Raw genomic sequence first — 27,987 nt, 5'->3', positions numbered from 1 at the left:
GGTCGTGATCCTGGAGTCCAGGGAGAGTGAAGAGTCCTGCATTGGGCTCCCTGCTGGGCAGGGAGTCTGCTTCTCCCTCTGACCCTTTCCCTTCTCATGTTCTCTCTTTCTCTCTCAAATAGATAAAATCTTTTTTTTTTTAAGATTATTTATTTATTTATTTGACAGAGATCACAAGTAGGCAGAGAGGCAGGCAGAGACAGAGGGAGGGAGAAGCAGGCTCCCCGCTGAGCAGAAACCCCGAAGTGGAGCTTGATCCCAGGACCCTGGGATCATGACCTGAGCCGAAGGCAGAGGCTTTAACCCACTGAGCCACCCAGGTGCCCCTCAAATAAATAAATCTTTAAAAAAAAAAAAGAAAAGAAAAGATTTTATTTTCACGTGATCTCTACATCCAACATGGGGCTCAAACCCACAACCCCAAAATCAAGAGTCGCATGCTCTGCCGACTGAGCCAGCCAGGAACCCCCATATTCTTTTTTTTTTTTTAAGATTTTATTTATTAAGAAAGAAAGAGAAAACACGAGAAGCGGGAGGGGCAGAGGGAGAAGGAAAAGCAGACTCCCCACTGAGTAGGGAGCCTGACTTGGGGCTTGATTCTAGGACCCCAGGATCATAACCTGAGTGGAATGCAGACGCTAAACCAACTGAGCCACCCAGGCACGCACCCCCCTCCACCAAGTATTCTTATTTCAATATATAGGGCTACTTCAACCAAAGACCTACGCACTCACAAGCACAAATCATTTGTGATTTTATTTTGCCACTAATAACTATGCCTGTTCCAAGTGACTGAGCTGTATTTAGAGCCTGGATGAAAAGGCCAATTACTCCAAGCCAGATCTCTGAGCCCAAGTAGAATCAATCAAGACAGTCTATGAGCTAGGAAAGATAGGGGAGCAGAAATGTGTTAAGGGAGTAAAAGGGGAAGAGGAGAGACAAAGTGGAGAAAAAGGAGTAAATTCCTATACTCAAAGCTCTCAAGTTAAGAAAAGCAGCAACTTTAATAGTCTAATCTTAATAGATATAATTTTTTTAAATATATGCAAGGTCAATTCTGCTTATTTGCATAAGATATAATCAAATAAAGAAGAATCTCAAATTAATAAACCCTTCTGTCGACTTACCAGATTGGACACTCTAAGATTTTCTGCATAGCATTAAGGACATTTTGTACTTCTTCAACACGATCCGCAGGTAAATCCATTTCTTCCTGTTCCAGTGAATTTTGAGGCATAAGCTTAAATATATGTGTATATTTGTATGCACACACACACATTACTTTGAAAGGTTTCTAAGAACAGCCTAGTTTCATTAAATGTGATTTTTAAACAAGAAATTTCGACTGGTGTGCTTTAAAATCACACCAATCACAGAATTAATAACAAAAGCTTTTTTTTTTTTTAATTTTTAAAAGCTGTGTTTTTTTGGTAATTAAGACCATTTAAATTGCCCCCCCCCCCCATAAAGCCTCCAACAACTTCCTTTTGGTCTTTTTCTCTCTCCAAGAAAAAAAAGCCACAGCGGAGTGACTGGGTGAGTGATGGCAGCCTCCTATTTCTCCAATGATCCTGGCTCTTTTCTTTTTCTTGGTGAAAATCAACCTCAACAAAAACAAACCCAACACCAACCACCGCTCCCCACCCCTGCTCTTCCCCAGTGTTTCCCACTGGTCTGCATTTCTTTCAGGATCCTCTTTAGGAACGTCCCCAGCCGGTAGCATCGGTGACTACTGACGCCCCTCTACTTTCTTCCTGTCACTTCTCAGACACGCGTATGAAGCCAGTTCTTTCTTAAGGCTGTCCCTCCGACAAAATCCAGCCTCCTACTCTCAGACACATTCCTGCCCCCTTTCCCTTCTCAGGACCTCCTTCTCACATATACCAGCCGGTCTTTTTATACTATGATGCTCCTCAGGACACATTCCGGTTCCTGCCATCAGGATTCCCCCTCGGACACACCCTGCCCCCTCCCTTATCCTCAGTGCCTCCGCTGCCCCGAGACCCACAAAGTGCCCCCATCCCCAAGATTTCCGCAGACTCACGGCTTAGTCTTCTCAGGTTCCCACCCTCTGCCGGTCCCTGCCAGGTAACACCCATCTTGCTCTCTCACAGCACACTTGGGACCCTCTCCCTTCCCATGGGCTCGCTCACCTTCGCTCAGAGCAAAGTGTCGGGGCTTCCCGGGTGCAGGGACCCAGTTCCCTGAAAACCCCCCGGACCACCCTCAATCCTGAAAGCCTTGGCGAGTTCACGCTGCGCAGTCGCACTTTCAATTTATCTGTAATTCCCGCGCTTTCCTGTTGCCATGGAAACTGGCCGCAGCCACTGAGCGAGAACCTTTCTGAATACGACATCGAAACCCGTTACGGAAGGGCGGAGCAGAAAGAGCCGAGAGTCTCTCCGGGCTCCCGATTGGTCATCCATTCTATCCCCCGTTACGTAATTAGAAAGAGACGGAAGAGACGGAATTCTCCCGGAGTTTTCTGTTAGGCCCCTGCCCTCTCACCTCTACGCTTCTACTGGCGGCTTATTACGTCACAGTTTGCTGGACTAGGGCCGGAATCACTACCTGAAGCCCGAATATGAGCTCAAGATAGGCTGAAACAGTCGCAAAAAAGGGGCCCTGTTCCCTCACCATTTCTGCCGCATGGAAGTCTCCAGTTTAGTTAAATAAAAGGATTGTGTGGGAAAAACTACGATTTCCAGGATGCATTGCGGATCAACAGGTCTTCGCCACAGTGTTCCTTGGAAACTGTAGTCTTATGGAGAGGCGCTTTGGACACCGGAAGCGGGCGCGATTCTCACGGCTAGCCAGTTGATAGTTTGAAGAGCTCCGTGCGCTTATGCACGTCAACAGATATGGATTGGAGTGTTAGGTTTTCGTATCTTGAGAGCGGCGAATAGGCTAAAGAACCTACAAGTCCCAGGAAGACTACAATTCCCATGCAGCCGCGCGAGTCTCGGGCAAGGAGTCCACTAAGGTCAGTGACCTAAGGGAACTCGGAGGGCGCCGAATTTACCTGGGAAGGGGAAATGGGCTTAGCACCACGACTGCGCACTCGTAGTTCCGCCCCTCTGCCCCAGTGTTTGTTATTGTTGTGCTGTTCTGGCAGCTCTTGCCCCGCCCCTGGCACGCATGCTTGGCCAATCAGTGGGATGGTAGTTTTGAGGGACAACTGATAAGAGCCAATCACTTTGTCGTAAACTCAGAAACTGGGGACTAGGCCCTATTTCTATCCGCCATGTTAGATTCACCCCGCAGGGATAGCAGCGGAGCTGGCAGCGAACGGTTCTTGCACTGGCCTCCGGCAGGCGCCCCCCGGGGGCCGGGAGCTGGTAAGAAAGCAGCTGCGGTTACGGAGGGGTGGTAGCACATCGCCAGTGAGAGGGCTAGGGGAAGTTTAAGGAAGGGATCCTGCAAAAAAAAAAAAAAAAGGGGGGGGGGCTGCTTTTCCTGTGTCCGTGGGCAGCCAGTCTTGTCAGTGACCGGATGAGAGAGCCGAGCTGGCTGAGCGGCCGGATACTGCCAGAGAAATGGAGGGTGCGTGGTTCAGAACCTCAGCCTCCGCTGATGGAAGGCCAAGACTTCTTAGCAGAAAGGGGGCCTAAGCTAAGAAAACGAGAGAGTCCTCAGAGGGTGGTGACACTGTCTTGGGGACATGGAGTGCTAGGAAACGATAACTGGAAGACTAGGATGAAGTCTGCAAGGAAAAAAAAAAATGACACTGCCCATAGCCTCCCAACCCCATCCCCCTCCGCTTGTTGACAACCTCATAAAGAAGTCTCCTTGGTCAGGGACCTCAGGTATTGGAAGGACACCTTTTTTCCTTTTTGTCAAACACACAGCTATAGGTCACACATTTTAACCCCCAGATAGCTTGTCAGGCCTTTGGTGGAGATAGTAATCAAAGCTCAGGTTACCAGGTCTGCTTCATTAATGGGATTTTTGGTATCCTGAAAAAACTGACGTAGAGGAAAAACTATTTTGTGCCAAGCAGAGGTGAGCCAGTGGCATGAACTTCTAATAATGACGGTTTTGAAAGCTGAAGGCCTGGGTCCCAGCCATCTGACTTCACTGGCTTTAAACCTACAAGGACAGATGGTCCTAACCATAGCTTTGGTATTTCCACAAGTTCAAGATTAATGCTCTTGCTGAAAGAATTTTAACATAAAAGCCAAACAGAAATAGGCAATTCTTTATGAAGACCTGGATATGATCCAGCTTAGCTAGAATCCCCCACTTCCTGTTTTCTCTCATCAGCCTTACCAGCTGGATGAGCTCCAGGGTAACTAAACTAATTTTAATTGTGTAATTTGAGAAAAGGGGAGTTAGTTTCCTTCCTCCTGGATTCTCAAAAGTGTGGAAGGGTTTCTCGGAAGTTGAAAAGTGAGAACGTGTTTCAGAATATCTACTTTTTGGCTGACTGAACCAGTTACTTCATTTCCCTGATATTTTTTTTTGCCCAAGAATCTGGGGAGTTGACAGGAAATCTCTCCAAATGTTAAGGACCCCAAGAATTGCATTCCATGTAGATGAATACTAGATGTCAGCAGATTGGTGCTAGAAACTGGTATTTTTTTGGTAGTGAACTTGGCTCTAGATAAAGACAATGGAAAAAATTGGAGGGTAATTGTTTTGGGATTAAAAAAAATCCCTGATCCTCAGAGACTTCAAGGTCCTTTTTAATGACAGCCTCAATTGTATTGTTTCACAGGGCACTGCATTTTGGTTTTTAAAAACTGATTTATTGTAATCATTTTTACATTTGAGTAACGTTTTCAGAGAACTTGCACACCCGTTTTTATTTGACCTATTTTATAAATTAAGAGGCTGAAGCTCACGGGTTAAATGACTTGCTCACCATTACGTGACTAGTAATGTGTCAGAGCTGGGTCTGGAGCCCAGCTCTTCTCAACCCTTTTGCTCCCTCCCCCAGTATGCTGCAAACTGCTGAGACTTAGTCTTACTCATCTCCTACCTCCTATGCCTAGAGCAGAATCTGGTTATTTGAAGAGATTTTTTAAAGATCTGTTGATGAATATGTTTAAAAGATGACCTTTTTTGTTACAACTTCGGTTTGGATTTTAGCAAACTTTTTCATGAAGTCTTAAGAACAAACCCATCTAACAATTCATCAGTAAATAAAATCCTTAATTAAAAACAACTGACCAGAGGGTTGCCTGGCCTGCTCAGTTGGTAGAATGTGCAACTCTTGGTCTTGGGTTTTAGGTTTGAGCCCTATGTTAGGTGTAGAGACCACTTAAAAATAGAATTTTTAGGGGCGCCTGGGTGGCTCAGTGGGTTAAAGCCTCTGCCTTCAGCTCAGGTCCTGATCCCAGAGTCCTGGGATCAAGCCCTGCATCGCATCGGGCTCTCTGCTCAGTGGGGAGCCTGCTTCCTCCTCTCTCTGCCTGCTTCTCTGCCTATTTGTGATCTCTGTCTGTCAAATAAATAAAATCTTTAAAAAAAAAAAAATAGAATTTTTAAAGGAAAAAAAAATTGACCTGACCAGAGTAGATATTCAGTTACAGAATTGTTAACTTCTTCAACATGATAATGGTATCATGGTTTTCAAAAAGCCCCCCCCCTTTTTTTTTTAATATTTACATGCTCGGGGCTCCTGGGTGGCTCAATGGGTTAAGCCTCTGCCTTCAGCTCAGGTCATGATCCCGGGGTCCTGGGATGGAGCCCCACATCGGGCTCTCTGCTCAGCAGGGAGCCTGCTTTCTCCTCTCTCTCTCTGCCTGCCTCTCTGCCTGCTTGTGATCTCTGTCTGTCAAATAAATAAAATCTTTAAAAAAAAAAGATACAAAGCTTTAAAAAAAAAAAAAGTTAAATCTTAAAAAAAAAAAAAACAAAAAACTTTAAGATTTACATGCTCAATTTTAGGGAAGAAGTAATGGCTGTCAAAATAATCCAATAGGGATCAGGTATTGCCATAATAAGATTAGTCCTGTGTTGATGATAATTATGGAAGATAGCTGATGGGTCCTTAGGGGTTCATTATATATTAATCTTTCTTTTATATATATTTAAATTTTCCCATAATACTTTTTTTTAATTAGATTGCTATAGTTAGGTTAAAGCAGTTGACTGCTGAATTGGGTGGGGGCAGTACGGAAGTATAAATGAAATGAGGGTAGCCTTGAGTTTCCTAATTATATGTCCATTACTCTGCTTTTATATATGAAATTCTCCATAAAAGAAAAGAAAGTGAAACTACTAAAAAAAAAAACCAAAAAACAGGGGCGCCTGGGTGGCTCAGTGGGTTAAGCCGCTGCCTTCGGCTCAGGTCATGATTTCAGGGTCCTGGGATCGAGTCCCACATCGGGCTCTCTGCTCAGCAAGAAGCCTGCTTCCCTCTCTCTCTCTCTCTCTCTGCCTGCCTCTCCATCTACTTGTGATCTCTCTCTGTCAAATAAATAAATAAAATCTTAAAAAAAAAAAAACCCAAAAAACAAAAAACCATGAACTTGGATGAAAGGTGTTGACTGCTACCCTGGTGTAATTTCTTGGCTAGTATTTTGTCCTCTAAATTGTTAAACCTGATATAATAGAGAACCTGGGTTGCTCAATTTAGGAAAGGCTGCTTTTCCAAGAAAAAATGTAGAATGTCACTTTCGAGTTATGAGAATGTAAATTCCCTGAGGGTAGAGACCTATATGGGTCTTACTGTTCTGTCCTACTGCTAGCAGATACTCAGTAGTCTCTATTGACTTAACTAATCATATTAAGTCTCATAAAATCCAGAAGGATTTTGCAAATGTTAGATGGTTTCTGCGGGTGTGGCCAAAATTTACACTGTCTCAGCAAACTTTTATCAGTGAGATTTGGGGGTACCTGGGTTGGGCCTCTTACTCTTTGGTATCAGCTCAGATCATGGTCTTGGGGTCATGGGATTGGTGGGACTCTGCACTTAGTGGGGAGTCTGCTTCTCTTCCTCTGCCTTTCACGCTGCTCATGTGCACTGTCCCTTTCAAAAATAAATAAATCTTTTTTAAAAAGCACACACAAAGGGGCGCCTGGATGGCTCAATTGGTTGAGCATCCGACTCTTGGTTTCGGCTGCTGTCATGATCTCGGTCTCCTAGGATCAAGCCCTACATCAGGCTCTGTGCTCAGCACAGTCTGCTTGTCTCTCTCCTCTGACCACCCCCCGCCCCAACTTGCTCGCTCTCTCACTGTTTCTCAAGTAAATAAGTAAATAAATAAAAATCTTTAAGAAAAAACAAAACCGTGAGGTGTGTTTTATGCAACCCACCAGATTATAAATAGCCGACGAGGGTGCCTGGGTGGCTCAGTCAGTTAAGTGTCTGCCTTTAGCTAAGGTCATGATATCAGGGTTCTGGGATCCTGCTCCTCCCTCTCCTTCCTGCTCATGCACTCACTCTGCCTCTCTGTTGGTCTCTTGGGTAAATAAGTAAAATCTTTTAGATAGCAGAAGAGCAGAGACCCTGTCTTACTCACTGTCGTGTCTTCCTGGCCTAGCCTGTATTAGGTCTTTACAAGCATTTGTTGAATGATTATTTATGTAGTTTATTATTTTTTTAAAAGATTTTATTTATTTATTTGACAGAGAGATCACAAGTAGGCAGAAAGGCAGGCAGAGACAGAGGGGGAAGCAGGCTCCCTGCTGAGCAGAGAGAGCCCAAGGCGGGGCTTGATCCCAGGATCCTGAGATCTTGACTGAGCCACCCAGGTGCCCCCATTTATGCAGTTTATAGAACCGGCCCTAATGTGTGTTCTCTCTCTTCCCCATCCTCTCTGTTCTAGCCCCACAGCATGGAACCACAGGTTACTCTAAATGTGACTTTTAAAAATGAAACTCAAAGCTTTCTGGTTTCCGATCCAGAAAATACAACTTGGGCTGATGTGGAAGCTATGGTGAGTGTTACTTTGTTTCTCCCTCCTTTAAGTGTAATTTTTTTCAAGACAGCTATTTTTAGCTCTGTTGTTTCATAGCTGTCCTATTTGCCTTTTTCTAGGCCTTTTGGGAAATTACTTTTTACGGGGATTAAGTATTCATATGGCTGTGCACCACTGTCCCCACCACCAGCACCAGGGCACAAACAAATTCTTTAATTTGCAGCTAGAACTTTAAAAAGCTGTTAATTGGGGCACCTGGGTGGCTCAGTGGGTTAAAGCCGCTGCCTTCGGCTCAGGTCATGATCTCAGGGTCCTGGGATCGAGCCCCGCATCGGGCTCTGCTCAGTGGAGAGCCTGCTTCCTCCTCTCTCTCTCTCTGCCTGCCTCTCTGCCTACATGTGATCTCTGTCTGTCAAATAAATAAATAAAATCTTTTAAATAAATAAATAAATAAATAAAAAGCTGTTAATTTTAGAAACAGCATGAGGAATGAATTGGTGCGGGCCCTACCCTATCCAGGCCCCAGCTAAATGTTCTCCTGCCTGAGCAGCTATGTCACTGTGGTTTGTGAAGCACCACGGATGTGACCTAACGTTTTGCAAGCTGATGGTTGTTACTGCTAGGGCAGAGGTCAAGTACCTAAAAGTTGAGCAGTGGGGCACCTGGGTGGCTCAGCTGGTTAAGTGTCCGACTTCTGAACTCAGCTTAGGTTTTGATCTCAGGGTAGTGAGTTCGAGCCCTGCTTTGGGCTCCACGCTGGGCGTGGATCCTCCTTAAAATTTTTTTGAGCAGAAAAAACTTCCACAGGTGCTTAGCTACTTACCTATTCTTACGTTGTCACTGCCTTTCCTCCTCTTGGTTTGCCCTTTGTACTCTTCTGTTTTTGTTTGGTTTGCAATAGTGAATGTTTTACTTCCTGTGCAGCTGTGTTTATCCAGCGAGCCCTTTGGTAAAAACTTGCTTTTATTTGGTCATGTGGTATGATAACTAAGAAGGGAAAAAAAAAAGGTGGGGAGACTTCACAGGATGATCTGATCTAGTTCTCTGTCTTCCAGCAAATACTTCTTCAAACTGTCCTAAACAGCTGGTTAACCAGAAAGTTGGGTCTGTGAAATGATCTAAAAATCAAATATAGTTAGTGTTCTTTTTCTAGTAGTTAAATGAGCGGATAGCTTGCCTTTTTTCTTTACTGTAAATTTTAAATTATAAAAGGGTAATAGGTGCCCATTATAAGAAGTTAAACAATCCAAACATATATAAAGAAAAAGTTACTATCTCTCTACTCCTTCCATCCACTATTCCCACCTCTTTGGGATAACCAGTGTTAAAAGCCCTGTATATACTTAATATATACAGTTTTCATGTTCATACAGATTTCGTCCTAGGATCATATTATAAACATAATTTTGGAGCATGCTTTTACCCCCCAGCAGTTTATTCCAGACAGTTCTCAATCAATAGATAAGGGTCTGCACTTACCTTTTTTAAAGCTATGGATTGCCCATAGTATTTTGGTGTTACCATACCATAATTTAACTGTTTCTTACTGAAAGATTGTATGTAGTATTTTTTTTTTAAAGATTATTTATTTATTTGACAGAGAGAGAGAGATCACAAGTAAGCAGAGAGGCAGGCAGAGAGAGAGGAGGAAGCAGGCCCCCTGCGGAGCAGAGAGCCGGATGCGGGGCTCGATCCCAGGACCCTGGGACCATGACCTGAGCTGAAGGCAGAGGCTTTAACCCACTGAGCCACCCAGGTGCCCCAGTTTGTTTTTTTTTTTTTTTAATTGAGGTATAACTGCCCTATAACATCTAGATTTCAGGTATACGGCATAACAATTCTGTGTATTTATATATTGTGAAATGATCATAAGTCTAGCTAACATCTGTCACCACACATAGTGACAGTTACTCTTCTTGTGATGAGAATTTTTAAGATCTGTGCTCTTAGCAGTTTTCAGATCTACAGCAAGGTGTATACGCCAGTGTATAGCACCACGCTGTACATTACATCCCCAGGACTGACTGGTTTTATAACTGGTTTTGTACCTTCTGACCACCTTCACCCATTTCATCCACCTCTCACCCCCACCTCTGGCGACCACCAGTGTGTTATTTGTATCTTTGAGTTCATTGTTATCTCACTTACTCAGTGCCCTCAAGGTGAAATAGGTTTTTTTGTTGTTTTGCTTTTTACCTTTGTATAATAAACTACAGGAGAGATCTCTTTGTCTATAAAACTTGCGTACTATTCTGTAGGATGGTTTCCTAAAGGGAGATTAATGGGTCACAATGCATGTGAGTTTAAATTTTGATACTGCCAGGTGCTTTGCAGAACAACTGTAGCACCTTATAGAAATGTATGACAAGGGGCCCCTGGGGTATAGAGCGTCTGCCTCCCACTCAGGTCATGATCCCAGGGTCCTGGGATCAAGTCCCACATCAGGCTCCTTGCTCAATAGGGAACCTGCTTCTCCCTCTGTCAGCCGCTGCCCCGGCTTATATGCTCTGTTTCCTCTCTCTCTCTCTCTCTCTCTCTCTCAAATAAATAGAATCTTTAAAAAAATAAATAAAAGAGTGATGCCTGGGTGGCTCAGTTGGTTGAGCAGCTGCCTTCGGCTCAGGTCATAATCCCAGGGTCCTGGGGTCAAGTGCCACATGGGGCTCATTGCTCAGCGAGGGGAGCCTGCTTCTACCTCTCCCTCTGCCCCTGCTCATGTATGCTCTCGCTCTCTTTCTCCCTCTCTCTGTGTCAAATAAATAAATAAAATCTTTTAAAAATAAATCAATAAAAAAATGACAGTGCCCTGAATTTTTGACAACGTTGGCTATATTATAGCTTTAAATTTTATTCACCATTCTGTTGAGATGACATCTCATTGCTTAAATTTGCATTGTTCTGACTACCATTAAGTTTGAACATCTTTTCATACATTTGTTGGGCTCATGTGATTTCCCTTGTATGAAATCTCTGTATAATTTTGCCTCCTTTTACCTGGGTTGTTAATCTTAACAATTAGCAGGGGCGCCTGGGTGGCTCAGTGGGTTAAGCCTCTGCCTTCAGCTTCGGTCGTGGTCTCAGGGTCCTGGGATCCAGCACTGCATCGGGCTCTCTGCTCTGCGGCGAGCCTGCTTCCTCCTGTCTCCCTCTCTGCCTGCCTCTCTGCCTACTTGTGATCTCTCTCTGTCAAATAAACAAAATCTTTAAAAAAAAAATCGTAACAATGAGCAGTTTTGCAGATGGTCTTTGTGTATTGCAGATAATAACCCTTTGTTATGAGTTGTAAATACTCCCCTCAACTATTCTTTGTTTTTTAACTTTGTTCATAGTTTTTTCTTTTATGCCTTTTAAATGTTTAATTTTTATATATTGAAATATACCCATCCTTTCTTTTATGACTCCTGGGTTTCTGTTAAGAACCTGCCTTTTTGATACCTTGATCATATAGCATGTACATTTCATTTGCAGGTAAAAGTTTCATTTGATCTGACCACTATTCAAATAAAATACCTGGATGAGGAAAATGAAGAAGTAAGTATATGATGGTACCCATGGGCAGCTGTTCAGAAAACAGATCTTATTTCTCAAGAGTGATGGCAAATCGAAAAGTTCAGACTAGTGTTTTTGCATTGTGTAGTCGTTTAAATGTACTTGATCATCGCATGTTCTGAGCTGACGGTGACATCTGAGATGGAATTGAGAAATAAGGAAGCAACATTGAAGAAGGAAATTGGAGAGAAAACTTTTTTTTTTGGCTTTTATTTCTTTTTTTTTTTTTAATTTATTTATTTTTTATTTTTTATAAACATATATTTTTATCCCCAGGGCTACAGGTCTGTGAATCGCCAGGTTTACACACTTCACAGCACTGAGAGAAAACTTCTAAAACTATATAGTGATGTAGTTGAAGTATACCACAAGCCACCATTTAGTTTATGGTAAACCTTTATTGAGTGGTTACGTGTCAGACTAATAACAATACTGTGCATTGGGTGTTAGTTATTATCTGTCTTTTACCCATGAGGAAACTGAGGCCCAGAGAGCCTAAATGACTTGCCCAGAAGCACATAAGCTTGGAAATAGTGGAGTTAGGGGTTCATTCCATACCTTCTGGCTCCAGAGCCCAGGCTATTAACCACTGTAAATGCTGCCTCTTAATGTACCTGAAATAAAAGGAGGGTATAGAAATTAAGCAATAAAAGTCCTTAATTGGGGCGCCTGGGTGGCTCAGTGGGTCAAAGCCTCTGCCTTCGGCTCAGGTCATGATCTCAGGGTCCTGGGATCGAGCCCCGCATCAGGCTGTCTGCTCAGCAGGGCAGGGAGCCTGCTTCCCCACCCCCCTCTGCCTGCCTCTCTCCCTACTTGTGATCTGTCTGTCAAATAAACTCTTTTTTTAAAAAGTCCTTAATTATTACTCACAATTAATTCATGATACTGGAAAGCCCCCAGTCTGAGATTGTGCATCTTACCTGTGAGGCTGGTCCTAGCGACAAAAATGTTCAGCTGACAGGAAGTTTCTAATTCACTGTTGATTTTTGTCTTTTTACAGGTATCCATCAATAGTCAAGGTGAGTTCCTGAGAGAACCTGTTCAGCTTTATTTAAAAGCTTTAGTCTGTTCTTGAGTGTATACATTTCCATTTACACTCAGATATTGCTGCAGTGTTTACTTTAGAGTGGAATTTAGTATACAGTAAGTTGACATCTCATTCACTCAGCCGTGAACATTAGTTACATAGCGGATTTTTATTTTGTAGCAGTTTTTTGTGTATAGATTAGTGCCTTTGATTGGACCCTAAAGACAGCTTTAATGGAAGGTTCTTTTAACACTTAAGACGCTAATCTTCTGAAAATATGCCTCTCATTCAAACATACAACTCCATTCTCCTGGTGTTGGCTTTGTCCCTGACGTGGTACATATATTACTGTCAGCTTACAAACATATAAAGTGGTATTCCCAGAACTTATTTATAAGATGGCTAGTTGTTCAGAACTGGGAGCGCCTTTTCCCTAGGAACAGTGTTCTATATGAAGGTCAGGTTCCCAGGCTAGCCCCCCACCAAGCTTATTTTAACCAGCTCTAATGATAATTAATGATGATAATTTTATTGTGCTTTGCTTTATTGTGCTTTGAAGATACTGCCTTTTTTTTTCTTCCACAAATTGAAGGTTTATGCCAACCCTGCATCACTTTCTCCAAATGCATTTGCTCACTCTGTGTGTCCCATTTTGCTAATGCTCTCAATATTTCACTTTTTCATTGTTGTATATATTATTATGATTTGTGACCAGTAATTATGATTTGTTAAATGTCCAGATGATAATTAGCATTTTTTTTAGCAGTAAAGAATTTTTTTTAAATTAAGGTATGTACTTTTATTTTTAAAGCATAATGCTGTTACACACTTAATAGATTGCAGATAGTAGAAACATAATTTTTTGTGCACTGGGAAACAAAAAAATTCATTTGACTTTTTTTTTGTGTGGTCTGGAACCAAACCGGCAATATGTTGAGGTCTGTCTGCATTACACTACCCATGAACTCCCTTGCGTCCTGAGCGTCACTAAACCTAGTGTGAGGCAGCTGGGTTGAGGTTTCATAGCTGGAAGGCTCCAGTAGCAGAGAGAGTAGGATGTGAGAGAGAGAACTAATCTACAAGTAGTTTCTGTTTGCAGTGGGATGGGAGGGGAGTTTGTCAGCAAAAAGGTAGCAGCTGCTCATGTATAAGGAGTGTAAGCAGGAAATTCTTAAAAGTAAGGATTGGCAGTACTTACATAGAATCTTTTGGGCTGGTGAAGAAATGCCACAATGTGTGTTCTTTGTTCTTTGTCTTTGTAGGAGAGTATGAAGAAGCACTTAAGGTAATGGTCATTTCATCTTACTTTCTGTTAAAAATACTTCTTGACTAGGGGTGCCTGGGTGGCTCAGTCCATTAGGCAGCTGCCTTTGGCTCAGGTCATGATCCCAGAGTCCTGGGATTGGGCTCCCTGCTCAGCGGGAAGCCTGCTTCTCCCTCTCCACCTCCCCCCTGCTCGTGCTCTCTACCTCTCTTTCCTGCAGAGAAATCAATCAATCAATCAATCAATCAATCTAATCTTTGGGGAAAAAAACATTTATTGACTAAAACTAGAACCTGAACTCCGGTAGCCATGGGCAGAAACTAATGCAACACAGCAGAACTGATTTTTAGAGAGAGTGTGACGAGTGGGGCATACCACTCAGCAAAAGGCAGCTCCTGTTATTAAAGGTTCTTTCTAGTTACTGTTCCCTCTCATTTCTGGTCTTGGTATAACCATTGTAGCATTTAAAAATACAAAGGAGGGGGCACCTCAGTGGCTCAGGGGGTTAAAGCCTCTGCCTTCGGCTCAGGTCATGATTCCAGAGTCCTAGGATCAAGCTCCGTGTCAGGCTCTCTGCTCAGCGGGGAGCCCACTTCCTCCTCTCTCTGCCTGCCTCTGCCTGCTTGTGATTTCTGGCTGTCAAATAAATAAATAAAATCTTAAAAAATAATAATAATAATAGATGGAGAGGAGAAGGGAGTTGAGGGAAATTGGAAGGGGAGGTGAACCATGAGAGACTATGGACTCTGAAAAACGATCTGAGAATTTTGAAGGGGTGGGGGGGTGGGAGGTTGGGGGCACCAGGTGGTGGGTATTGTAGAGGGCACAGATTGCATGGAGCACTGGGTGTGGTGCAAAAATAATGAATACTGTTATGCTGAAAAAAAAAAAAGTATAAAAAATAATAATAATAATAAATTAAAAAATAAAAATACAAAGGGGCACCTAGGTGACTCATTCATTGGATGTCTGACTCTTGATCTCGACTCGGGTCTTGATCTTGGGGTCAAGGATTCAAGCCCCTCACTGGAGACTCCACGCTGGGTACAGAGCTACTTAAAAAAATTATAGTTAAAAAAATAAAAATAACTGTGAAATGATGCTTTCTGGTTCACACTTTTCATCTCCTAACTTTACCTTGTTTCCTATAGAATGTTATAGGATAATGTGGGAGACTTTAAGGTACAAACTATTGAGTTCACTATCTCTTGCTTGTCAATAATAATTTAAAGCATTCCTCAAGGTCACTTCTTTAAGGTGTGCCCAGCTGTCCCTTCATTACCACCTTTGTGACTAAGATTGACTATCTTTTATGAACTTCTAAACCATGACTAAACTTTTTTCCATAATCACTTTTGGTCTAGGGAGGGAAAAGCAAGATTTTTTTTTTTTTTTAAGTGGGCTTCATGCCCATTGTGGAGCCCAAGGAGGGGCTTGAACTCACAATCAAGACCTGAGCTGAGATCAGAAATAGGATGCTTAACTGACTGAGCCACCCAGGTGCCCCAAGGCAAGATGTTTTTATTATTTTTTTTTTAATTTATTTATTTGACACAGAGAGATCATAAGTAGGCAGAGAGGCAGGCAGAGAGAGAGGGAAGCAGGCTCCCTGCTGAGCAGAGAGCCTGATGCGGGACTCGATCCCAGAACCCTGAGATCATGACCTGAGCCGAAGGCAGAGGCTTAAACCACTGAGCCACCCAGGTGCCCCCATTATTTTTATTTATTTATTTATTTTTTGTTTATTTATTTGACAGAGATCACAAGTAGGCAGAGAGGCAGGCAGAGAGAGAGAGAGGAAGGGAAGCAGGCTCCCCGCTGAGCAGAGAGCCTGATGTGGGGCTCGATCCCAGAACCCTGGGATCATGACCCAAGCCAAAGGCAGAGGCTTTAACCCACTGAGCCACCTACGCACCTCAAGGCAAGATGTTTTTAAACTGGAAGCTGGATTTACCCTTTTTGTTGCCTGGTCAAAATTGCCATTTTAGGTGCCACTGGATTCAATAGTTTAGCCAGTCTTGGTTTTTATTCAGAAATCCTTATTTAACAGCTAGTCTCTTGGTTTTGGACATTCGGGCCCCACCGTGGTTTCTCTTAGCTGAGATACTCATTTCTTAGCAATCTCATGCTTCACAGTTTCCTTCTTCCCAGTTTTCGTGTGGTCTTCTATTTCCTCTTTGCCTTTTTTTTTTTTTTTTAAAGAGCATGCAGGGGAGCAAGGGGGTAGGGAAAGAAGGAGAGAGGGAATCTTAAGGAGGCTCCCTGCCCAGCGCAGAACCCAACTTGGGGCTTGATCTCACAACCCTGAGATCATGACCGGAGCCAAAATCAGGAATTGGACACTTAACTGACTGAGCTACCCAGGTGTGCCCCATTTCCTCTTTGCTTTTAAGCCATTGTAAGGACCTGTCTCCCACACCCTTTCACCTTTGTCCAGCTCCTCCTGGCTTTTCTCTTGCCCTGTTCTCAGAAGCTACAGTAGTTTCACTAAAAAAAAAAAAAAAGCCTATGGTCTTCAAAACTATTCTTTCCCATAATCACTGTTTACATAGTCAGAAATCTCGGACTTCGGGGGGTCCCTGGGTGGTTCAGTTGGTTCAGTGTCTGCCTTCGGCTCAGGTCGTGATCTCGGGGTCGTGGGGTGAACCCCACATAGGTCCCTGCAGAGCAAGGAGTCTGCTTACTGCCTCCCACCTCCACACTTGTGCTTGAGTGCATGCTCTTGCTTTCTCTCTCTCTCTCTCTCTCTCTCAAATAAAATCTTAAAAAAGAGGGGCGCCTGCGTGGCTCAGTGGGTTAAGCCGCTGCCTTCGGCTCAGGTCATGATCCCAGGTCCTGGGTTCGAGCCCCGCATCGGGCTTTCTGCTCAGCGGGGAGCCTGCTCCCTCCTCTCTCTCTGCCTGCCTCTCTGCCTGCTTGTGATTTCTCTCTGTCAAATAAATAAAATCTTTAAAAAAAAAAAAAAATCTTAAAGAGGGGCGCCTGGGTGGCTCAGTGGGTTAAGCCTCTGCCTTCGGCTCAGGTCATGATCTCAGGGTCCTGGGATCGAGCCCCGCATTGGGCTCTCTGCTCGGCAGGGAGCCTGCTTCTCCCCCTCTCTCTCTTCCTGCCTCTCTGCCTGCTTGTGATCTCTCTCTCTCTCTCCGTCAAATAAATAAATAAATCTTAAAAAAAAAAAAAATCTTGGGGCGCCTGGGTGGCTCAGTGGGTTAAGCCGCTGCCTTCGGCTCAGGTCATGATCTCAGAGTCCTGGGATCGAACCCTGCATCAGGCTCTCTGCTCGGCAGGGAGCCTGCTTCCTCCTCTCTCTCTGCCTGCCTCTCTGCCTACTTGTGATCTCTCTGTCAAATAAATAAGTAAAATCTTTAAAAAAAAAAAAAAAATCTTAAAAAAGATACTCAGACCTTGAGAGTCTAGATGTTGTATAAGCCTGCCCTGTCTCAGGAAGCAAGACTTTTTAATATACATTTTTACATAGTACTTGCTATATGATATTTAAGATCCCATGTTTATATTTTGACACATTGCATTATAGTCATTTCTTGAGCAGTTTTTTCCACAGACTGTACCATACATTTTACTACCAGCTTTTTGGCTTATGGTCTAGAATAGAGGCTGGCAAAGCAGCCAGTGGGCTAGCCATACGTTTTTATAAATAAAGTTTTATAGGAACCTGGCTGTTCCTATTACATAGTGTCTGTGGCTGCTTTTGTGCAGACTTGAGAGGAAAACTGTATGGCCTGGAAGCCTAAAATATTTATTATATGGCCCTTTAAGAAAATTTCCTGATCTCTGATCTTAAAATAATACCTTTCAAATTTTTTGCCATAGAATGCTATTTTTAAATGGAAGCTTAAGTCTGATGTGTAAAAATAGATGAAAAAACAGTTCTTGTCTCTGGGTGACAGATGGGGAGATCTAGAAACTGATGGACTTGACCTCTAATCTCTTCATGGACACTGTAGTACCTTCATGGAACCTTAAATGTTCCCTGAAGTAGAGTTTTCAACATAGGATTTTTAAGAAGATGCTCTTCAAAAAGAGGTAACCACTCCAGCATGCTTTCCAAAACACTATTCGGATGGAAAAATAAATGCTTAGGGCACCTGGGTGGCTCAGTTGGTAAGCGACTGCCTTCAGCTCAGGTCATGATCCTAGAGTCCTGGGATCAAGTCCCACATCGGGCTCCCTGCTCAGCAAGGAGTCTGCTTCTCCTTCTGACCTTCTCCCCTCTCAAGCTCTCTCTCTCTGTCTCTCAAGTAAATATATAAAATCTTTCAAAAAAAAAAAAAAAGAAAGAGGGGCACCTGGATGGCTCAGTGGGTTAAAACCTCTGCCTTCGGGTTGGGTCATGATCTTAGGGTCCTGGGATCGAGCCCCACATCGGGCTCTCTGCTCGGCAAGGAGCCTGCTTCCTCCTCTCTCCCTCTCTGCCTTCCTTTCTTCCTACTTGTGATCTCTATCTGTCAAATAAATAAATAAATAATCTTTTTTAAAAATTTAAAAAAGAAAGAAAGAGAAATAAACGCTTAATTATAGGCTATAACTTTGTTTGGGTTGTGGTAGTCTGGGATTGACTTTTTTTGAAAAGTTGAGATCACAATCCATAAGTGAGGTCATAACATAAAAACCTGTTCAACAGAAAAGTAGTAACCTAGTTAACAAGAACATCTCACCTAATAAAGCGCTATCCTAAACCTATTGTATTTTTTTATAATAAAACCATTCCTGATTAAATACTGGACAAAAGGGGCGCCTGGGTGGCTCAGTGGGTTAAGCCGCTGCCTTCGGCTCAGGTCATGATCCCAGGTCCTGGGTTCGAGCCCCACATCGGGCTTTCTGCTCAGCAGGGAGCCTGCTTCCTCCTCTCTCTCTGCCTGCCTCTCTGCCTACTTGTGATTTCTCTCTGTCAAATAAATAAATAAAATCTTAAAAAAATAAGTAAATAAGTACTGGACAAAAAACAGGATGACTGTTAACATTGTCATTAGATTTGATAAAATAAAGGTAAATCCTAATATTTTCAGCATAAATTATCGTACCCCTTCTGTTTAGATGTCTTTGAGTTTTCATTTGGGAAAGGAGAATCACACAATACGTTTTAATTTCATAATGTGTTCTCTCAGATGGCAGTTAAGCAGGGAAACCAACTCCAGATGCAAGTCCACGAAGGCTCCCGTGTTGACGAAGCCCCGGCGCCAGCCGTACCAGAAAAACGGCCCGTCATGAGGACAGGGAAGAAGCCACTTGCACATTATTCATCACTGGTGAAGGTCTTAGGATCAGACATGAAGACCCCAGAGGAGCCTGCAGCACAGGTATGAAGGGAATGGGCCTGTCTGCAGTTTTCCTAGCCTTACGTCTCTTGGTGGTGTAACATTTGAACTGTCCCTCGGAGATTGGGCAGTTACTGTGCCGATCTCTGCCTGACTTTTGGAAACGGGTAACTGGTCCTGGAGAAAGGGGCAGGAGGGTGATATACTTTATTTTCCGTTTATACTTCGTGTACTTTATTGGGGTTTTTTTTGACCATTCATGTATATCATTTGACAAAAGAAACCTCAGAGTACTACATTTTGGGAAAATGATTTTAAACAAGGGCACCTGGCTGGCTCAGTTGGTAGAAGGTGGAACTCTTGATCTCAGGGTTGTGTGAGTTCAAGCCCCATATTGGGTGTAGAAGTTACTTTAAAAAAAAAAAAAAAAAAAGTCAAAGTCTTCTTGAAAAAATAAATACCTTAGGGGAAAAAAAGCAGCGTCCAAGGTCTTGGGTTGTATTTCCTTGCAGCAGTTTCCACTTGCTCCACGTGATGCGGACCAGCCTCAAGACAAGCCCCCAGACTGGTTCACAAGCTACCTGGAGACAGTGAGTGTTCTCTCTGGTGTGGGTTTTAGCAGCCATTGGAGCGTGGGAGAAAGCTGAACCCAGAGGTCTGCTGCCTCTGATGCAGGGGAATGAAGAGGGATAGCTAATCATTTCCAGACTGGAGCAGTTCCAGTCCAGAAACCTCCTCACTTCTACAGGGATGTGTGTGTCAGAAAAAGAGGGAGCCTAATTCTAAGTTGAGGGAAAGGGCCAAGGCTCTGTGCTTGAGAAGGAAGAGGTTAAAATTTACTCATCAAAATGATTTCTTGGTATCCCCTTTGAACCAGTGTACATGTGGAAAGAGTAGACGTTTGGCTACATTTCTGTCCATTCGTTCAGTAGCTTCTAGCTGGTTATGATGTTCTTACACAAGAGACGGTGAGGTGTCTGGTCTGTTTGACGTCTTCAGGTTTTTTCCCAATGTTGGAACTGAGGTTTTTTTCCCCATTTTCTGCTCTGTATTCTAGTTCAGAGAACAAGTGGTTAAAGAAACAGTTGAGAAACTTGAACAGAAATTACACGAGAAGCTAGTCCTCCAGAACCCATCCCTGGGTTCCTGTCCATCAGAAGTCTCAATGCCCATTTCAGAGGAAACACTGTTTTTGCCAGAAAACCACTTCAGCTGGCACATTGCTTGCAACAGCTGCCAAAGGAGGATCGTTGGTGTGCGCTACCAGTGCAGGTGAGCCGTCCCTTCGGAGCACAGAGCTGTTAGAAGACCCCTGAACAGGGCTTCCTGGCTTCCTGGGGAGGTATTGGGAAACTGGGCATACGTACCTCTGATGGCGCGCTGAGCAGCTCTAGACTGGAAACAAGCTGTCATCACCCACGAGAAATACTCTTGAGAGGGTAACCGTTCAGACTGCTAATGTGTTCAGATACACACTGGAACTAACAGAGGCAAAGTTATGTTCTCCCCAAAACAAAATTATATCTGCAGAGATTATCTCCCCGTTGTTCCACATGCGTTCCTATCTTGCTTGCTCCCGTCGATTTTCCTTTGAAATGGATACATGTTAAGTGCTGTTGCCTTCATTTTATTAATAAGAAACTTGAGACAGGTCATGGCCAGGTGACAGGCTCCAGTTACCACCTAGCTGGTAGGACAGCCAGTATGGAAGTCGGTCTCCTCTCTCACTCCCTCTGGTACTTCCCACTTGCCATGCTTTTCCCCACAGCCTGTGCCCATCCTACAACATCTGTGAAGATTGTGAATCAGGGCCGTACGCACATGACTCCAACCACATCCTGCTGAAGTTGCGGAGACCTGTGGTAGGTTCCTCTGAAGCCTTCTCTCATCCGAGGCTCCCCGCCCCTCGTCTCCCTGCTGCTCTGGAACAAGCCAGGTAAAGCCATAAGTACACGGGAGCCTTGTTCTCGGAAGGGCATCTTGTTGTGGTGTTGGGGCACGAATCACAGGACTTCAGACAGTCTCCGTAGTTCCTGCGCGTTTCCAGTTAGTGTGTGACAACAGGGACTGTGAGCCGAAGCTGAGACAGAATGAGAACTGTAGGAAGATGTTAAGCTAGAAGCCGGCACTGATGGAGGCTACAAGGGGCTCAAATAAGCTTCAAGATTTATGAGGTTTGTTTTTTAAGACTTTCCATTTGTTACCTCACAGGCTCCAGAAACAGGTCGACAAGAATTTTCTTAAGGCAGAAAAGCAAAGGTTGCGAGCTGAGAAGAAACAGCGAAAGGCAGAGGTCAAGGAACTCAAAAAGCAGCTTAAGCTCCATAGGAAGATTCATCTGTGGAGTTCCATCCATGGACTGCAGAGCCCCAGGTCCCCTTTGGGCCGACCCGAGAGCCTGCTGCAGTCACACACGCTGATGTAAGCTTGGGGCCGGGGTGGGCACCAGGGCTGGCGGTCCAGCCGGCCGAAACGGGACTTTAACCAGGTTTTCTCATACTTACCGGCAGTTCCTAACACCCAAGCTGTTCCAGCTTCCATCTTAGTGGCACCTGGGTGGCTCAGACAAGTTAAGCACCCAGCTTTGTCTCAGGTCATGATCTCCGGGTCTTGAGATCAAGCCCCGAGTCAGACCTCTGAGCTCAGTGGGGGTCTGATGAAGTTTCTCTCTCCCTCTCTGCATACTCGCTAGCATGCACACTATCTCTCTGTCTCTCACTCAAATAAATAAATAAATCTTAAAATAATAATGATTAGGGGTGCCTGGGTAGCTCAGTTGTGAAGTGTCTGCCTTTGGCTTAGGTCATGATCCTAGAATCCTGTGATCAAGCCCTTCATTGGGCTCCCTGTTTGCTGGGGAAACTGCTTCTCCCTCTCCTGCTCTGCCTGCTTGTGTTCCCTCTCTCGCTGTCTCTCTCTCTGTCACATAGATAAATAAGAATCTTTAATTAAAAAAAAAAAAAGGAATTAAAACTTCCCATTCTCTGATCCCAGCATTTTTTTTTAATTAATTTATTTATTTGACAGAGATCACAAGTAAGCAGAGAGGCAGGCACAGAGAGAGAGGAGGAAGCAGGCTCCCCACCGAGCAGAGAACCCGATGTGGGGCTTGATCCCAGGACACTGGGACCATGACCTGAGCCGAAGGCAGAGGCTTTAACCCACTGAGCCACCCAGGTGCCCCGATCCCAGCATTCTTAAAGGGTGGTTTGGTAGTCCTTGTTGACAGAGCAGCCAGTAAGGTTCCAGACTGGCTGGTAGGACCTCTCTTGAATGGAGGTGGTTGGGATTTGAAGAGCCTGACTCTGTAGTCCTTCTATTTATGGATGCTTATCCTCACCATGGCTCTTCATTTCAGGAGTAAGATTTTTAACTAACCTTCACACCCAACATGGGGCCCAAATTTACAACCCAGAAATCAGGAGTCGCCAGCCAGGTACCCCAAATCTGTCTTGTTTTTTATTTTTACTTATTTATTAAGATTTATTTGTTTATGGGGCGCCTCAGTGGCTCAGTCAGTTAAGCGTCTGACTTTAACTCAGGTCATGATCTTGGGGTCCTGGGATGGAGCCCCCTGTCGGGCTTTGTGTTCAGTGTGGTGTCTGTTTCTCCCTCTCCATCTGCCTCCCCCCCCACCCACCCACTCATGCGCTCTTGCACACTGTTTCTCTCTCAGATAAACAAAATTGATTTTATTTGTTTATTTGAGAGAGAGAGTGTGGGTGGGGTGGAGGGAGAGAATCTCCAACAGACTTCACACTGAACATGGAGCTCAGCGCGGGGCTCAATCCCACAACCCTGAAATGACCCAAGCTGAAATCAAGAGTTGGACACCCAACCAGCTGAGCCACTCAGGCACTCCTCTGTCTTGTTCTTTCAAAAATGTTATTAGTATTTTTTTTTTTAAGATTTTTAAGTAGTTTGTACCCCCAATGTTGGACTCCAACTTAACTCCTAGATAAAGAGTCACGTGCTCCACTGACTGAGCTGCCCAGGTGCCTCCTGTTAGGTTTTTTTTTTTTTTTTTTTTTTTTAAGATTTTATTTATTTATTTGACAGATCACACGTAGGCAGAGAGGCAGGCAGAGAAAGAGGAGGAAGCAGGCTCCTTGCCGGGCAGAGAGCCCGATGTGGGGCTTGATCCCAGGACTTTGAGATCATGACCTGAGCCAAAGGCAGAGGCTTTAACCCACTGAGCCACCCAGGTGCCCCATTAGTATTATTTTTGAGGCAAATGCATTAGTACGTTAAGAGTCACTCTCAGGGACGCCTAGGTGGCTGAGTTGGTTAAGCATTTGCCTTCGGCTCAGGTCATGATCCCAGGGTCCTGGGATGGAGTCCCACATCAGGCTCTCTGCTCAGCAGGGAGCCCGCTTCTCCCTCTGCCTCTTCTGCCTGCCGCTCTCTGTGCTTTGCTTGCTCGCTCTCTCTGACAAACAAATGATCTTTTAAAAAAAAAAAAAAAAAAGTTATTCTCAGCCTCTTGAACCATGTGTTAGATATTCAGAAGCCATTGTACCCAACACAAGTGACTATCTGAATTTTCTGTTCAGGCTCCCTTTGCAGCCCTGTGCCCCAGTTATGCCGACCCTCAGTGCAGCATTTGTGGATGAGAATTTGCCTGATGGGACTCACCTTCAGCCAGGAACCAAGTTTATCAAACACTGGAGGATGAAAAATACAGGAAATGTCAAGTGGAGTGGAGACACAAAGGTATTTTTTTTCCCCACGGACTGAAGCTGGGGTGACCTGAAGTGACAGTGCTCAGCTGACTGACAAGCTTGCTTTCTCTTGTCCCTATTCTTTTCAGCTCAAGTTCATGTGGGGAAACCTAACTTTGGCTTCTACAGAAAAGAAGGATGTTTTGGTTCCCTGCCTGAAGGCCGGCCATGTGGGGGGTTGTGTCTGTGGAGTTCATCGCCCCAGCCTTGGAGGGAACGTACACTTCCCATTGGCGTCTTTCTCACAAAGGACAGCAGTTTGGGCCTCGGGTCTGGTGCAGTATCATAGTGGATCCTTTCCCCTCCACAGGGGGCCCTGAGAACATTGAAAAGGGCATGATTCGCTCAAGCAAAGCTGATGAGCTCACCTGCCAGCAAGAGGTGAGCGCTGGAAGGGGAGACTAATACTACAGCAGCCAGCTCAGAGCTGGCTGCTCCTCCCCCTCACACCAGTGTGCTTGTCCTGGGCCCATTCCTCAGGCTTTGCAGGCAGGTCCTTAGGATCTTGGTGCAGGCATCCTCAGTGCTTTTTTATCTCTTCGTAATAATGTTTGGCCAGCCTCTCTACTATCTGTGGAAAGACAGGCCTGCCTGGCCTGTTGAACGGCAAGACCGATGGCTTTGCTCCTTAATGATCACCTCTCCTGAACATTCCATGCCTGTGTTCCCTAAATGCTAATGAAGTCTTGCCCTTGTTTTCAGTTGGTATAGTTTTTTTTGTTGTTTTGTTTCTAAGAAATTTCCCTTCATTGGTGGGGCACTGTCCCCCTCCCCCACTCACCCCCAGATGGTAGAGTACTGTTTTTAGAGCATTTTACTGCTTAGATTCAGTTAACCAAAGTTAATGTTATCCTTTTTTTTTTTTTTAAGATTTTATTTATTTGTCAGAAAGAGAGCGAGCACAGGCAGACAGAGTGGCAGGCAGAGGCAGAGGGAGAAGCAGGCTCCTCACAGAACAAGGAGCCCGATGTGGGACTCGATTCCAGGACGCTGGGATCATGACCTGAGCCGAAGGCAGCTGCTTAACCAACTGAGCCACCCAGGCGTCCCTAACGTCATCCTTTTGACAGTTGTTACTATGGTTACTCTAACTTGTCATTAAAGGAAGCTGGGTGAAGGGGGTAATAAGTGAACACTGGGTTTTTTTTGCAGCTTATCTGTAAGTCTAAAATGATCTCGAAACAAGTTTTAAAACACGTAGACGTGCAGCAGTGTTTCAATATTTAGGGAGGCAGCTGTCAGTTGACCTTTGTTCATTTGAGCGCCTAAAACCCTTTGTCCCGATGGTTTTTCCGTATAGGAGACTTTTCTTCTGGCTAAAGAAGAAATTCAGCTTGATGAAGCGACTAAGCAGACCAAAGGAACAGCAACCTCCATTCCACAGAAGACAAAAAATGTTGCCAACGAGAGGGAGCTCTACATCCCATCCGTGGACCTTCTGACTGCCCAGGTAGAAGACTGAGTGCTTTGGGGGGCTAGGGACAGAAGGCAGTGGAGAGTCCTTACCCTGTTGACAAGAAGGTGGTATAGGGACAGACAGTGCTCAGAGAGTCAGAGATCTGCCCACAATAGCAAGGAGGATCAGTAGTGGAAGCAGGTCTCCAATGTTTCTTCTCTGCATCGGAAACTCACTCTCAGGCTTCTCCACAGCTTCCCTTTAGTTGCCTCTGTGTTTCTGCTCTTCGGGCTCACTTTCACCCCCACTGCCTTTTGTCTCTCTCCTGCCGCTTGGTTATTGGACATCTAGTTCCCGCTTCACTCTTCTTGATTTCACCCGATTGAGGGGAGGCATGAATTTGAACAGAGTCCAGGAAGGTGTGGCCTGCAAGTCCCCTCGAGACAAAACCTGGCTCCAGCATCCGCTGTAGGTCGCCTAACGTTGCCCTTTTTGTCCCCAGGACCTGCTGTCCTTTGAGCTGTTGGATATAAACATTGTCCAAGAGTTGGAGAGAGTGCCCCACAATACTCCCGTGGGTAAGAATGTCATTCCACCCAGGTCATTCAGTTTATTAATAGACAATAAAAGTGCCACACCCTAGAGCCTGGTAGTGAGAATCTTATTCTGAGGAACTGCACGGCAAAGATTTCTCCTACAGTGTGACGTTAAAACTGCACCCATGGGTCCATTTTCCTCCTTTTCCCTATTGTTTGTCGGGATCAACAATACATGTTTGTGCAAGGCTTCTCTGCCGTAAAGGGACCCTTGAGAAGCCTGGCCGGCTCGTTCATATGGCTCTTCGTCTTGTGAGTTTGAGCCTCATGTTCATGTAGGGCTTACTTAAAATCTTTGAAAGCAGGGGGTGGGGATCCTTCTCCATTTTTCTCTAAATGTTTATCCTTTATGTTCCTGGTTCTGTGTCTTAGCCATGGTTTCTCAGGCCAGACGACTGTGATCCTTCTTGCGTTCATTAATCTGAGGTACTTGCACACCTCATGGTCTGGAGGAGTTCTTTATTTTTTTTTTTTTTAAGATTTTATTTATTTATTTGACAGAGAGAAATCACAAGTAGGCAGAGGCAGGGCAGAGAGAGAGGAGGAAGCAGGCTCCCCGCTGACAGAAAGCCCGATGTGGGGCTCGAAACCCAGGACCTGGTATCATGACCTGAGCCGAAGGCAACGGCTTACCCACTGAGCCACCCAGGCGCCCCTGGAGGGAGTTCTTTATAAGAATTCCTTTATAGGCCTTGAAGCCTACCTAGGTTTATGTCAGCCCTGCAAGGGGCAAGAAGCCTGTGAGCTGTTGCTGTCTAGACACTGACCATTAATTGATGCGTTTGGCTTTTTTTTTTTTTTGTTAGGGTTGAATGGGTTCTCTTCTTTTTCATTCTCCAGAATAGTGACCCCCCCGGCATGTCTCCCTCTGCCCGCATGACAAATCCTTATAATAGAGAAGCCAGGGCTTGGTGGCGAGATACAGGCAGAGAGCGAAGGGTGCGTGATTTAAAGTGCTGCCTGGTAAGGGTTTTCATAATATTTGTCAGTGTTTTTGCCTTGTCCCCCTCCGTATTACACAATACGCCTTCTATACTTACATTTAGCCATGTCCGGGGTTGTCTGTACCTTCCATTTTCTGAAGTCTCCTCAACCTTCCATGGCCTCATAGCGCTCTTCTGGGCATGGAAATTCCGCAACAGGTGATGTGGCTTCAGGAAGCCCCTCAACACAGCACAGGCAGGGTTCACGTCTTTCAGATCCCACAGCCTCAGTGAAGAGGAAGGCTCAGAACGTTCCTCAGTTGGAGGAAGCAGAAGTTGACCTGAGTGGGACCCAATTCGGGTGTGAGACCGTAATCCGATCCCTTACCTTGGACGCTGCCCCCCGATCACAACCCGCCTTGCAGACAGAAGTCCCGTGCACAGTGAGTGTCCCTGAGGTCCCCCCAGCTAGCATGGGCGGTGTGTGAATTGTGACTGCCGGACCTGAGGAGAAAAAAGGGCTCCTCTTACTGGAGAGTGGCGGTTGGTGGTATTCCTTTTTTTTTTTTTTTTAAAGATTCTTATTTATTTGACAGAAAATCACAAGTACGGCAGAGAGAGGGAGAAGCAAGGCTCCCTGCTGAGCAGGAGTAGCCCGAGGCGGGGCCTTCGATCCAGGACCCTGAGATCATGACCTGAGCCGAAGGCAGAGGCTTAACCCTCTGCCACCCAGGCGCCCCTGGTGGTTTCTTTAGACCCCACATACTCTAGCCGACTCTTTTAGATTTTTTTTTTTTTTTTTTTTTTGACAGAGACACAGCGAGAGAGGGAACACAAGCAGGGGCAGTGGGAGAGGCAGAAGCAGGGAGCCCGTTGCGGGGCTCGATCCCAGAACCCTGGGATCATGACCTGAGCCGAAGGCAGAGGTTTAACGACTGAGCCACCCAGGCTTCCCTACCCAACTCTTCTAATTATAGCCTCGGATGCAAGGCAGCCACCATAGCCCCTTTTCACCCTTTCTCGGGGGCAGAATTACAGCTGCATGACTTAGAGGCACAGCAACCCTTAGCATCCAGCTGCCTGGAGTCTACACTGAGGAGTCTTCCTATAAGCTGACCGAGCTCTTCAGCAGACACCTCCACTGGCAGCTGAGTTGTGTCCTTTCTCCAGGGACACAGTCTAGGAAATAGTGGGCAGAAGCAGGAGTACCAAATTAATTTCCCAAGGTTAAATCCTGCTGTAATCAATTTCCTTTGTAACAGAAACTTGTAGATACCGGATAGGTAGCGACCATACTATGTATTTCAAGAACTATCCCAAAACTTCACATTCTCGTGCATCAAAATAATACGGAAAAATTTCTTTTG

General features: G+C 44.8%; 2 protein-coding genes across 13 annotated transcripts in view; one reads left to right on the top strand and one right to left on the bottom strand.

The window, feature by feature from the left end:
* Positions 1 to 3,057, bottom strand: part of BRCA1 (BRCA1 DNA repair associated) — a 68,871-nt gene extending 65,814 nt beyond the window's left edge. For 5 of the 12 annotated variants that reach the window (XM_047706070.1, XM_047706072.1, XM_047706071.1 and 2 more), the window contains exons 1-2: positions 2,154 to 2,341; positions 1,128 to 1,240 (exon numbers count right to left, since the gene is read on the bottom strand). In XM_047706070.1, the coding sequence (XP_047562026.1) occupies positions 1,128 to 1,237 (110 nt within the window). In that variant the 5' untranslated portion in view covers positions 1,238 to 1,240; positions 2,154 to 2,341. Of the gene's footprint in view, positions 1 to 1,127; positions 1,241 to 2,153; positions 2,342 to 3,022 lie in introns of those variants that run through there. The other 7 variants (XM_047706080.1, XM_047706081.1, XM_047706082.1 and 4 more) reach the window with 5 other exon arrangements.
* Positions 3,058 to 3,204: 147 nt separating this feature from the next.
* The window catches only part of NBR1 (NBR1 autophagy cargo receptor), a 34,395-nt gene continuing 9,612 nt past the window's right edge, over positions 3,205 to 27,987 (top strand). Inside the window, 18 exon segments of the mRNA XM_047706083.1 lie at positions 3,205 to 3,338; positions 7,776 to 7,886; positions 11,337 to 11,399; positions 12,418 to 12,436; positions 13,707 to 13,729; positions 18,835 to 19,026; positions 19,497 to 19,574; positions 20,042 to 20,256; positions 20,753 to 20,920; positions 21,196 to 21,405; positions 23,538 to 23,697; positions 23,795 to 23,878; positions 23,880 to 24,086; positions 25,006 to 25,155; positions 25,604 to 25,679; positions 26,543 to 26,640; positions 26,881 to 27,021; positions 27,023 to 27,056. Coding sequence (XP_047562039.1) covers positions 7,785 to 7,886; positions 11,337 to 11,399; positions 12,418 to 12,436; positions 13,707 to 13,729; positions 18,835 to 19,026; positions 19,497 to 19,574; positions 20,042 to 20,256; positions 20,753 to 20,920; positions 21,196 to 21,405; positions 23,538 to 23,697; positions 23,795 to 23,878; positions 23,880 to 24,086; positions 25,006 to 25,155; positions 25,604 to 25,679; positions 26,543 to 26,640; positions 26,881 to 27,021; positions 27,023 to 27,056 — 2,020 coding nt within the window. The 5' untranslated portion in view covers positions 3,205 to 3,338; positions 7,776 to 7,784.

This window comes from Lutra lutra, chromosome 16 (genome assembly GCF_902655055.1).
Source record: "Lutra lutra chromosome 16, mLutLut1.2, whole genome shotgun sequence".
Classification (NCBI taxonomy): domain Eukaryota; kingdom Metazoa; phylum Chordata; class Mammalia; order Carnivora; family Mustelidae; genus Lutra; species Lutra lutra.
This window is presented reverse-complemented; position numbering and strand designations above follow the sequence as displayed.